This window comes from Leptopilina heterotoma, unplaced genomic scaffold, assembly GCF_015476425.1.
Source record: "Leptopilina heterotoma isolate Lh14 unplaced genomic scaffold, ASM1547642v1 Lhet_238, whole genome shotgun sequence".
Classification (NCBI taxonomy): domain Eukaryota; kingdom Metazoa; phylum Arthropoda; class Insecta; order Hymenoptera; family Figitidae; genus Leptopilina; species Leptopilina heterotoma.
Genome location: NW_025110954.1, coordinates 114,763 through 127,551, shown reverse-complemented (window position 1 = coordinate 127,551; position 12,789 = coordinate 114,763). Strand labels below are relative to the sequence as shown.

Sequence of the window (12,789 nt, the reverse complement as noted above, 5' to 3'; positions counted from 1 at the left end):
TAAACCAAAGAGTTCAATTGACGTCTAATAGATGTCACTAATTGCTGATATAGTCGAAATCTTCCTTAATTAAAATTCTCAATCAGCAAATAATTTCCTACATTAACTATACAGCTCTTCGACTAGTGTATGGGCTTGATCTGAGATTATAAGAAACGTGAACGTCCAGGCTGTGTTGGCATGGTGCATTGGTAGGCGTTAGTCCCGCGAAAGGCAGCTATTAACTGGGGTTCGAGTCCTCACAGATGCACAGTGCAGTCGTTCACGCAGCTTATTTTTTCAGATCAAAAATTAAATTCAAAAATATAATTATTTACCGACAACCATATCGGAGTAATTATCTTAAGAATAACACCTGACTCTAAACCAAAGAGTTCAATTGACGTCTAATAGATGTCACTAATTGCTGATATAGTCGAAATCTTCCTTAATTAAAATTCTCAATCAGCAAATAATTTCCTACATTAACTATACAGCTCTTCGACTAGTGTATGGGCTTGATCTGAGATTATAAGAAACGTGAACGTCCAGGCTGTGTTGGCATGGTGCATTGGTAGGCGTTAGTCCCGCGAAAGGCAGCTATTAACTGGGGTTCGAGTCCTCACAGATGCACAGTGCAGTCGTTCACGCAGCTTATTTTTTCAGATCAAAAATTAAATTCAAAAATATAATTATTTACCGACAACCATATCGGAGTAATTATCTTAAGAATAACACCTGACTCTAAACCAAAGAGTTCAATTGACGTCTAATAGATGTCACTAATTGCTGATATAGTCGAAATCTTCCTTAATTAAAATTCTCAATCAGCAAATAATTTCCTACATTAACTATACAGCTCTTCGACTAGTGTATGGGCTTGATCTGAGATTATAAGAAACGTGAACGTCCAGGCTGTGTTGGCATGGTGCATTGGTAGGCGTTAGTCCCGCGAAAGGCAGCTATTAACTGGGGTTCGAGTCCTCACAGATGCACAGTGCAGTCGTTCACGCAGCTTATTTTTTCAGATCAAAAATTAAATTCAAAAATATAATTATTTACCGACAACCATATCGGAGTAATTATCTTAAGAATAACACCTGACTCTAAACCAAAGAGTTCAATTGACGTCTAATAGATGTCACTAATTGCTGATATAGTCGAAATCTTCCTTAATTAAAATTCTCAATCAGCAAATAATTTCCTACATTAATAATTCCTTTCCGATAATATAAAAGGATGTTCTAATTGTTCTCAAATTCTTGTATACTAAAGACTGAATATTTAGGGACTGTTAACATCTCTACTGCTGTGCTTCGGAGGAGGTGTGCTCCTCTTCACGACATTCCTTCACCTTGCACCCGAGGTTCGACAGAGTGTCGAAAGACACCAGGCTAATGGACAATTAGCGACACTAGGCTCACTGAGTCTGGCAGAACTTCTCTTCTGCGGAGGATTTTTCTTCGTCTACCTGGTCGAAGAAGCTGTTCATGCAGCTCTGACGAACAAACCCGAATCATCCGAAACACTCCTTTACCGAACCGTCTCCGTTCGTCGATGTAACAACAACAACAATAACAACAACAACCAAGGAGGAACTTCGACAACAACATCAACAACCACAAGATCATGGAAAAGAACCGACGGAAATTGCAACGAGAACAAAAAGCAGATGGATCATCATCAAAATAACGAAAGACTAAAAGTCCTACCGCCAATTTACCTTCTTTCATCATCATCGGAAACACCGATCACAGCACACGACATGAAATACGATCTCGAATCCCTGACAAAAGATGAGAATCGAACTCAAAGGGCGGAGAATTCAATTCGTGGTCTACTGACAGTTCTAGCCTTGTCGTTTCATGCAATTTTCGAGGGCCTTGCCGTCGGTTTGGAACCGTCCTTGAATTCGGTCGTCTACCTGGCGGCTGCAATTGCCACACACAAATTGGTGATCGCCTTCTGCGTAGGCATGGAACTCTACGTGGCGGGGACATCGAGTAAAACTATTCTCGGATATCTGTCTGTCTTCTCAATGGTCACGCCATTTGGAATTGTCGCTGGCATGGCCTTGGGGCACTTCAAGAATGACAGCGAAAATCTGGGACCGGTCCCAACTATCCTTCAGGGCATGGCAGCCGGCACGCTACTCTATGTTGTTTTCTTTGAAGTACTTGCCCGCGAGAGAGCCAATGAAAAAAGTGGTCTTCTTCAACTAGCCGCAATACTCGTTGGATTTATGTTGATGCTTGGACTTCAGCTCGCCAGTGAGTCACTAAACATCATTTTTAACAATATTCCACATTCATCCCTAGTATCTTATATGAATCAATGTTCACTGATGCACCATATTCAATCTAATACCTAGACTAATAAAAAAATCTTCTAAAAATACTTCTAAAAATACTTCTAAAATCTTCAAATTTAATCCGAAAAAGTTGTTGACGAACTAATGACAAAAACACATCTAAACTCTTCAAATTTAATCCGAAAAGTTGTTGATAAACTAATGAAAAAAATACATCTAAAATCTTCAAATTTAATCCGAATAGTTGTTGACAAACTAATGACAAAAATATATCTAAAATCTTCAAATTTAATCCGAAAAGTTGTTACTCGTGTATAGTATTAGTAACCTGAATACGTACAATTATAAAATATAGAAAAACTATAGAATAGAAAAAGAAACTAGAAAAACTATTATAGAACTATTTTAACCATAAAAGTAATTATAGAAAAAAATACAAGAGAAGATAAGGGCTAAAATCAAAAAGTGTTTTTGAGAACATGCCTGAAAATTATTTTTCTCCTTAAATTCGAATCACTGTTGTACATTTATAATAAAATCTAGAATAAAAGAAAACACTCGCATCTAACATTTTATGCATGAACGCACCTGCCACTAACATTATGCATTTGTAGCACATCTTTTCTATAGATAAAAATGTCATGTTTTTAAAATTATTTCCAACTCGCAGGAGAATTTTAAATCTCATGAATTTCAACATTTAACTTGTTCTTTTCTTTATTTTTAACTTAAAAAGCGTCGAATTCCAACGAATTGATAACAATATTTCGATCATAATTCATAAATCCATTAATTTTTGCTATCAGTTTGATTCAATTTGACTCAATTTGGTATCAATTTCACAACAATTTGATATCATTTTGACTCAATTTAATACTCTAAATTTGAATCAGCTAAAAATTATAATTTAAACTACAATTTGACATCATTTTGACTCAATTTACTCTAAATTTGAATCAGCTAAAAATTATAATTTAAATAGACAATCAGTGACTGTATTATTTGCTTCTGAATCAGTTAAAAATAACTGATTTTCAGTGAAAGAAAAACTGTTTTTCAGTAAACAAATAACTGAAAAATTAATTAAACTTGACTACTCTCTATTTAACTAATAATTAGTCATTATTAACTATTTCATAAGTAAAATATTACTATTTGAATTAGTGACTAATTTTTTGCTTCTAAATCAGTTATTTCCAACTGATTCAAATTTAGAGAGTAGTATCAATTTGACCAAATTTGGTATCAACTTAATTTGATATTAAGAAATCCGCACGATTTAAATTATTTTTGACTCCCAGCAAAATTTTTTTTAACTTTGACCTACTTTCTCCCTCGATTTTGTTTTTTCTTCTCCTTCTAACATTTTAATTGATGAGAGACTAAAAAGAAAAATAGATCCAAAATCCAAAAGTTACAGAAAAATAATGTAAAAACCAAAAATAATGTAAATCTTGCGGAGGCCTTTGATTAAAAAAATTTTTTTTTAAATTAAAAATTAAAATTTTTTTAAAAATATAAATCTTTAATATAGAGTAAAAAATAAAGGGATAAAAAATGTAGATCTGTGGGAGAAAGGAGTGATCCGCCACAGATCCTAAAAATTCTACATGAAGAATAAAATCCGAACCGAAATCTAAATTTATAAAGTAAAAAAAACAGAATTATAATTTTAAAAAAAGAAGTTAGGGTTCCGCGATGTCAAACTACGCTCCTGGAGCGTATGAAGCGCTACAATCTTTATTCCACCAATTTACATCAGTCCGGTATGGTCTAGTGGCTAGGATACCTGGCTTTCACCCAGGAGGCTCGGGTTCGATTCCCGGTACCGGAAATTTTTTTTTATTTTTACACCTAAAATTTTAATAAATTATTTTAACATTTATCGTATAAAGTTAAAAATTTTTTTGAAATCAACGATCGCTCCGAGTCAATGTGAATAAGAATTTATTTTTTTTACGTTTCAACAGCACAGTTGTCCCCTTCAGAAACTAATAAAATTTCGAAAATATATTTGTTTTTAAAAAATCCCTGAAAAGTTGGCGTCGGCGCTTATTTTTTTAACAAAACGACAAAAAATTATTTAATTTTTCTTAAAATTTAAGGTTATTAAATCACTTTTCAAAAATTTTTTTTCTACTTGAATGAAGAAAGTGAAATTAGTCATCATTTTTACAACTAAAAATAAAAAATAGTTTTCGATGATCAGCGTCAACGCCAAGTTTAGGAACCTTTTTTAACTAATAAATTAAATAAACAAATAAAATATTCTTCTTAAATGGGTTACAGAAAAATTAACAAATAAGTGATCCAAAGGGACCAACGATATTTTAGCAAAGAAAGTTGAAGTCCACAACGTTGATCAACGCAAACGGTTTTTTATTTTACACGAATATTATATTTTTGTAAAGTATACAACAATTATTATTAAAATATAAATAAAACTCTCCTATTTCAATAAATTTTTGTGACAGCATTGTTGCTTTATACTTTTTTTCTATTAATTAACACTTAAAAAACTTTTTTCGTTGATAAACGTTGTGGACTTCAACTTGGTTTTTAGCAATTCGTTTTATTTTTAACTTAGAAAAGAAAAGTCACCACTATACTTTCTTCTCTTTAAAAAAATGTGTAAAACAATTAAAATAATAGAACATTATTAAAAAATTTTCTAGCGAAAAAGATAATTGAGAAAAAAATACAATGATGATAATAAATCTTGATATGAGTCTAAATGCCGTAAAACATAATTTTTCTAATATCAAATTGAGACAAAAAACGTATAAAAATAGTTTCATTTCGGCATTGCAACTATTTTGATACGTTTTTTTTTCTCAATTTGCTATCCATAGAAAAATTGGCAAACATATAAGCGAGAAAATTAGTGATGACACAGAAATTTGATAAATATATTATTAGACAAGACACCACCTAGAATCTGTCAGTGGGTTACTGGTGTAAGAACTGATTGAATAATTCCCAGTGAACTGGAATAATCAGACAGAACAGAGGAAGAAAGGCATAGAGTTCAAGATATGCTTTTCATCTATGACACATACGATTTAGTGAGTCTGATAAAGATCAAGAGCTGCTAAAATACCGGAAACGAAGAATTATTGTTTTATAATGCATCCCGATATATACGAATTGCGTCGTTTTCAACCAATTTTTTCGAAACATTAATCCTAATTCAACGCGTAACTTCCAGTGTGTTTGAAATCTACTTGCACAAACAATATATTTTAATAATTTATAGTTGTAACTCTCAATTGTCTTTTTTACAAAAAAGAAAATGATTTTAATTCTATAATCAGTTTTCAGAAATGATATATGTTCGAGAACAAAGATGTATGTGTGTAACAATCTATATACAGAGGAGGATAACTAAAAGCTAAATTAGAAAATTACAGTAGATTGTAAAGAAAACTGAATTCACTTTAATGTTCAAGATTGGACCATATTTTCTCTTCAAGTAGTTGACCAATTATGTCGAAAGTCTAGAAAAGGATAAACTACATTTTTATTTACAATTTTTTTTTAAACACATTTCTAATCACTAAGGACCAGTTTCATCAATCACCAAGTCCGATTAAAAGTTAATCAATGATTAAATCATTAACCGACCATTGGTCGGTTAAGGATTTAATCATTGATTAACTTTTAATCGGAGTTGGTGAACCTGGCCCCGACCATGATTGTTCGGTTAAGGATTTAATCACTGATTAACTTTTAATCAAAGTTGGTTCCTCCTGCGAATCCAAATTTTAATTACAGGCTCAGACTTTGAATAGATTAGGTTTTTAGACCAGGAAACCGATATGTTTAAAAGTTTTTTTACTCTTTTTGTTTTGAGCCAAAAAATGTGTTGAATTTCAAAAAAAGTTATAACTTTTGTTTTGGTAAATTTTAATTAGGATACAACTAGAAATCTTTCATCTTTAAGTCTCTCTTCTAATCCCTATCGGTGCAACTCAACCCCCAGTACGTCCTTGCAAATCTTTTTCCGCCTTCCACCCACTCCGGAGTTTGGGAGTTACGAAATCGATTCGACCCAAAAGCCCAAACGTGTACATTCAGTGTCAAGGTCAGTGGCGAAACGGAGGGAGAAATAGTTTCCCTTAAAGTTAAAATAACGAAAACTCGAATTATAAATACCATAATCGCGTGAGTTTTTCTTGTATCCGGTTTTATCAATTTCTATATTTTTTAATCAATTTGTTTCCTAAAATAAGTTCCGTTATTTCCGTTATTTTGGATCAGATTTTAATTGAATACTCGAAAAAAAAAACATTTTCTTGAAACAGCAATGTTTTTCTAAAATAGCGAATCTTAATAACTGAAAATTCATAGAATAGCGAATCTTAACTAAATCAAATGAAAATTCCACTAATATATTTTAGTGTAATTTAAATTATCTGTAACTTGCAGATACTTTTTTTCCGTGTATAATAAGAAAAAAAACAAACAAACAACAAAAGTGAATAATCGAGCGAAACAATAAAATATTCCATTAGGAACGCATACCTTGTAATAAACTGCAATATTATTATTATTACTTCAGGCAAATGTGTAAATACCGGTGAAGAAAATTAAAGTTGAACGACACCGATCGTTAATATAGTTACGTAAAACAAAAAAAAAAGATAAACATTCAATTTCAACTGTTATGCTCACGTGAGAAATTTACATACGATTTATTACTTAATTCTACAATACCTTCTTTCTTCGGAAGAACATAATTGCAGTGTTTAATATTTTCACACGCTCATCAGCTCTATTTATACGAAAAATTAATTTTCATTATAGTTTTTATGTAAAATAAATATTTAATCATTTTTTTTTCTCAAAAATAAATAATAACTAGAATTAGAACACAATTAGGACAAAATTAAAATCAGAACAGAATGAGAACAGAATCAGAACAGAATTAGAACACAATTAGGACAAAATTAGAATCAGAACAGAATCAGAACAGAATGAGAACAGAATTAGAACAGAATGAGAACAGAATCAGAACAGAATAAGAACAGAATGAAAACAGAATCAGAATAGAATCAGAACAGAATGAGAACATAATTAAAAGAGAATCAGAACAGAATGAGAACATAATTAAAAGAGAATCAGAACAGTATTAGATTAGTATTAGAATGGAATTTCCAATTGCTTTTCGAAATCGAGTGTTGTTGGGATGCAGAAGGTAAAACGAGAAATCGAGCGATGACAAGTGAAAAGGAATATGGTTCTTTTTTTGCTTAACATTCTGTAATCGAATGATGCAGAGCTGAAGCAACATATAGATATACATGAGGAACGTATATATATGACAGAGAATAATACGTGTAATGATTGAAAAGATCTAGTTATCTACATGTAAGCTTTCTTCTCTCGTGACGATGACCCGGGTTGAGGGTCGTTGGACCAAACGACCGACTTTCGACGGCTTTCTCAACATCTTTCGACTATTACGTTCCAATTTCTTTAACCTATGCCTAAAGAATTTAATCAAGCATAAATCGAGAATTATCAACTTGTTAAGATAGGTATACATTATTCACTGCCATAGACTCTCACTGAGCCTACAACGAAAAATATTTCTACAACCTTTTTACACACCGGCTCGTCTAACTAGTTACTGGTTTGAGCAAGCTTACTCTTAACATCTGTTGAAAAATAAAACAAAAACCCAAAAAATATTCAGGTCTTAACCCAAAAAAAAAGAATTTATACCTATTCAAAATTTGGTCCGCAGTACTCAACCAAACGGTTCTGTTGTTTCTACGATGGACAAAAGAAAAAAAAATAACAAGAACTTTGTTATCCGAACTAAATATTTGGAAAACAGGCCTCGCACTCATCTACTAAAACCAACTATTTACATACTATTTACATTAAATTTGTCAACAGTTGAAATAAAAAAATTATTTTCAAAAATTTTAATAAAGTTATTGGAACAAATTCAAAAAATTTTAATAAAATTCTTTAACGATTCAATTATTTTCACAAATTTTCCGTAGTTCAATGATTTTTAATGTCTACTATTTTAATAAACAATTTCCCAAAAGAATTGAATAATTTAAAAAAATTGTTTATAAAATTGTTCGCAAACATTCAATTATTTTCATAAATAAAATAATTTTAACATGAATTCAATTATTTAAAAGTTAAAATAATTTTAACATGAATTCAATTATTTAAAAGTTAAAACAGAATTTTCCTAATATTTTTCAGAAGAAAAATAATTTAAATAGATTTTTATAAAATTCAAATTTCGCAAGAATTCAATTATTTTTATAAATAATAAAATTCTTCTCAGGAATTCATTTATTTTCATGAATAATAAAATTCTTCTCAGGAATTCAATTATTTTCATAAATACAATTTTCAAAAAAATTTAATTATTTAAGACACAATTTTCATAAAATTTTTGGAAAAAATCGTTTCCTTAAAACGATTTTTTTAAAATTCTTCTCAAGAATGCAGTTATTTTCAAAGCTTTATTAAAGTTCTGCGACAAAAATTCAATTATTTTCATAAATAATAAAAATTTCACAGGAATTCAATCAATAAATTTTTTTTAATTTCTTTGCAATAATTTAATTATTTGCTTAATAATTAAAATTCCTTTTAGAATATAAATATTAAAAGTCATTGCAAAATTTCAATTACTTTTAAGTTTTAATACAATATTTTAATCGAATTTCTCAAAGAATGTAATTATTCTTAAAAATTTTATTAAAATTCGTCTCCAGTATTCAATTATTTAAAAATTTGTTGATAAAATTCAATTATTTTCAAAAGTAATAAAATTCTCGTCAAAATTTTAATTATCTTGATTAATAATAAATTTCTTTTCCGAAATTCAATTATTTACAAAAATTTTAAAAAAATTGTTGTAAAAATTTCAATTACTTTCAAAAATTTTCCTCAATTCAATGATTTTCAAGATCTACTATTTTAATAAAAATTTTCCAAAAGAATTCAATTATTTAAAAAAAATGCTGATAAAATTCTTCGCAAAAATTCAATTATTTTCATAAATAACCACAGAATTTCAATTATTTTTAATACAATTTTAAATAAAATCCGCAAAAAATTCAACTATTCTTAAAAATTTTTTTAAATTCTTTGAAATAATTCAATTATTCAAAAAAATATTAATGAAATTTTTCATAATAATTGAATTGTTTTCAATATAATTTTAATAAATTTTTTTGGAAAGAATTCAATTATTTTCATAAATAATAAAACTCATCGCAGAATTTCAATTATTTTAATTTAAGTCCGCTAAAAATGCAATTATTCTTAAAAATTTGAATAAAATTCTTCGAAAAAATTCAATTATTTAAAAAAATTTCATATAATTTATTTCTTAGAGTGTAATAATTATTTTCAATTCATTTTTAATTACATTTCTTGAATGAATTTCATTGTTATAAAAAATTTTAATGCAATTCTTCGTAAAAATTTAATTATTTTAAATAATGTTGATAAAGTTATTTATAAGAATTGAAATTTAAGAAATATTTAATTATTCAATAAATTATTTAGTTTTTTATTTAAATAATTGAATTCTATTTAGAACTTTCTAATAAGAATTGATTTAAAAATTAGAATTGAATAAAATAAAATGATTAAAGTTTTGAATAATTTCATTTATAAATTTCATGAAAAAAATATTTTTTCTTTAAATTATTCCATTTTTGAATGTAATTAAGAAATTATGAAAAAAAATTGAGTCGTCAAGTTTAATTTTTCAATAGCTACTTTTTTACTATACCTTCTTCTGTTTTTAAGCTACTTTTTGTTACTTTTTTAAAATTAATTATCGAGTACAAAGCCTTGGAAAAGCAAAATTTTTATTATCAAGCATGAAACAGTTTTCGCACAATTAGGAATTTAAATAATAAAACTTTGCCACAATTTTTTTCCCTCCGAATACAAAGAAATAACAGAGGAATATTTCACTTTCCGATAACGTGAGAGGATTCCATTTCCAAAAATACCGAATGTGTTAATTAAACTTGATGACCCTTGAGGGAATAAACGTGCGGATTATTTTTGAATGAATTACCCACTGAGAACCCTAAGGGAATATATTATATGTTTCGGTTCAATACGAGTGGAAAAAAAATAAATTAAACATCATATAATTAATACAAAAATTAAGATCACAATTTCCTACATTTTTATATCAATTAGTACGATTTACGCACAGAAACCTTAAAAACCGTGACTAAAACCAAAATATGATTCAAAAGTACTATAGCTATAATTTTTAAATTTAAAACTATGCATTAGGTCATAACTTTAGGACTTTTCTGCTAAGATTCAGTCTAAAAAATATTTCTATTATCCTAAACGATTTTAGTCAAAAACGGACTGAAAGTAAGATTTCTTTTTTACAGTTTAGAAAAATTAAAAATTAAATTAAAAAATTAAGAATTAATTAAAATTTTTAAAAAATCTGGTAAAATCGAGTAAAATTACTTGTAAAAGTATAACAGAGTGTAAAAAGAAATAAAAGAAAATACAATCGAACAACAAAAATCAAGTTATCGTATATAAAAGCCTATTGTGTAGGTGGCAAATGCGGAAACTTTGTAACAATAAATAACTATTTATCTATTCACTATGAAATTGTACACTAACTCTAAGGACATAAGTTTTCCATTGATAATTTTTATGCTCATGCGTTATGTCACTCATAAGATGCCCATATATGCATATATTATAGCCTCTTTTGTAACAAGTGAAACAAGCATTAAAACTTCAATTCAAGATATTCAACGAATATGAGAAAATTAATTTTTATTTTTAGCTTAATGCCGGAATGACTATTTATAAAACTCCAAAGTTACTTTATACTAACAAATTAGTAAAGTCATCTAATTTAAATAAACAGTCCTAATCCGAATTAGTAAAATATACTAAAAAGTCATCCTTAACCTTTAGAGGGCCGGGCTGGCCACTATACTGACCACCATTTATTTTCACGAATCTTTTAATCGAATTGATTTCTTATTTATTTATTTCTTATTAAATTTTTTTTTAATTAAAAAACTACTAAAATTTATGCAAATTAACCGGCCCTTCTAAAGGTTAAAAGTTTCCTTAAAATTAATGCAAAATGTTTATTTGTACATTCGGGACATAAAAAAAAAATTCAGTATACTTGATTGATATCAATTACGATGAAAATTGTTGAATCAAATTCAGAGTGTGGGAAATGATTTTATTATTCAAATTAGATAAGAAAACAAAGAAGTAATTAAAGAAAGAGTCTCTTATGGTTCCTTTTTGCATTACAGTGGCTCATTCGCATTCACATGGTCACTCGCACGGACAGGACCATCACGAAGAGGAGGGCAAAGGTCACGATCACGAACACGAGAATGATGAGCATCATGATGTGATTAGTAAGTCAACTTCAAGAACTTTAAAATTGATTGAGTAAAAATTAAAAAAAAAATTTTAATTTAAAATTGATTCTTAAACAGACTTGCCACAAAAATTTAACTTTGTTTTTCCCTGACTTTTTTATGATTTTTGGACAGAATTTTTGACTTTTTCCCTGACACTAAAAAAATTCTGATTCACTCTAAAAATAATATTCTAAAATATTTAATTACGAGTTTTTTTAATTGTAAAATTCTTCGAAAACAATTTTTTTATTTAGCATAATTATTTAATTATTATTTTTCCATTGCAATTAAGATTTTCAATAATTCGAGAAAATTCTTCAATTTCAATAAATATGCTAGAAAACAAAAACTTCAAACAAATTTTTAAAAAATTTAATTAAACTTTTTCAAAAAACTTAATTCTACAGAATTGTTAGTTAAAAGAATGAAAAATTCAAATAAATTTTTAAAAAATTTAATTAAACTTTTTCAAAAAAAATTAATTCTACAGAATTGTTAGTTAAAAGAATGAAAAATTCAAATTTTCAAAAATTTTAAATTAAAACCTTTCCAAAAATCAATTATTTCTAAAAAATTCACAATATAAAAATGCTTTTAATATTCAATTATTTTCAATTTTATTCAAAATTATTTATAAAATTTTAACTGAAATTCATTTTAAAATTAATTTTTATTGGAAAATACTACGAGAATTCAATTATTTAAATACAAAAATAAATAATTTATTGGTTTCTTAAAATTGTAATCTAATAAAGAATTTTATCAACAAATTTTTTAATAATTGAATTCTTTTGATGAATTTTAATAAAAGTTTGAAGAATAATTACAGTTTTCGAGGATTATTTTAATTCTGCGATTATTTATGAAAATAATTGAATTTTATTATTTATGAAAATTATATATAATTTATGAAAATAATTGAATTATTTTAAAGAAATTTATTGAAAATTTGTAAAATAATTTAATTTTTGACAAGAATTTTATTACTTTTGAAAATAATTTAATTTTATCTACAAATTTTTAAATAATTGAATAAATTTGACCAATTTTAATAAAAATTTTAAGAATCATTACATT

General features: G+C 27.6%; 1 protein-coding gene and 1 non-coding gene across 6 annotated transcripts in view; both read left to right on the top strand.

Moving 5' to 3' along the window:
* The window catches only part of LOC122502802 (zinc transporter ZIP1-like), a 64,321-nt gene that overhangs the window by 49,897 nt on the left and 1,635 nt on the right, over positions 1 to 12,789 (top strand). For 4 of the 5 annotated variants that reach the window (XM_043613059.1, XM_043613058.1, XM_043613061.1 and 1 more), the window contains one exon: positions 11,599 to 11,706. In XM_043613059.1, coding sequence (XP_043468994.1) covers positions 11,599 to 11,706 — 108 coding nt within the window. Of the gene's footprint in view, positions 1 to 1,267; positions 2,250 to 11,598; positions 11,707 to 12,789 lie in introns of all 5 variants that reach the window. The other variant, XM_043613057.1, reaches the window with a different exon arrangement.
* Positions 4,053 to 4,124, top strand: Trnae-uuc. Its single transcript has one exon. It is a non-coding gene; the product is annotated as a tRNA-Glu (tRNA).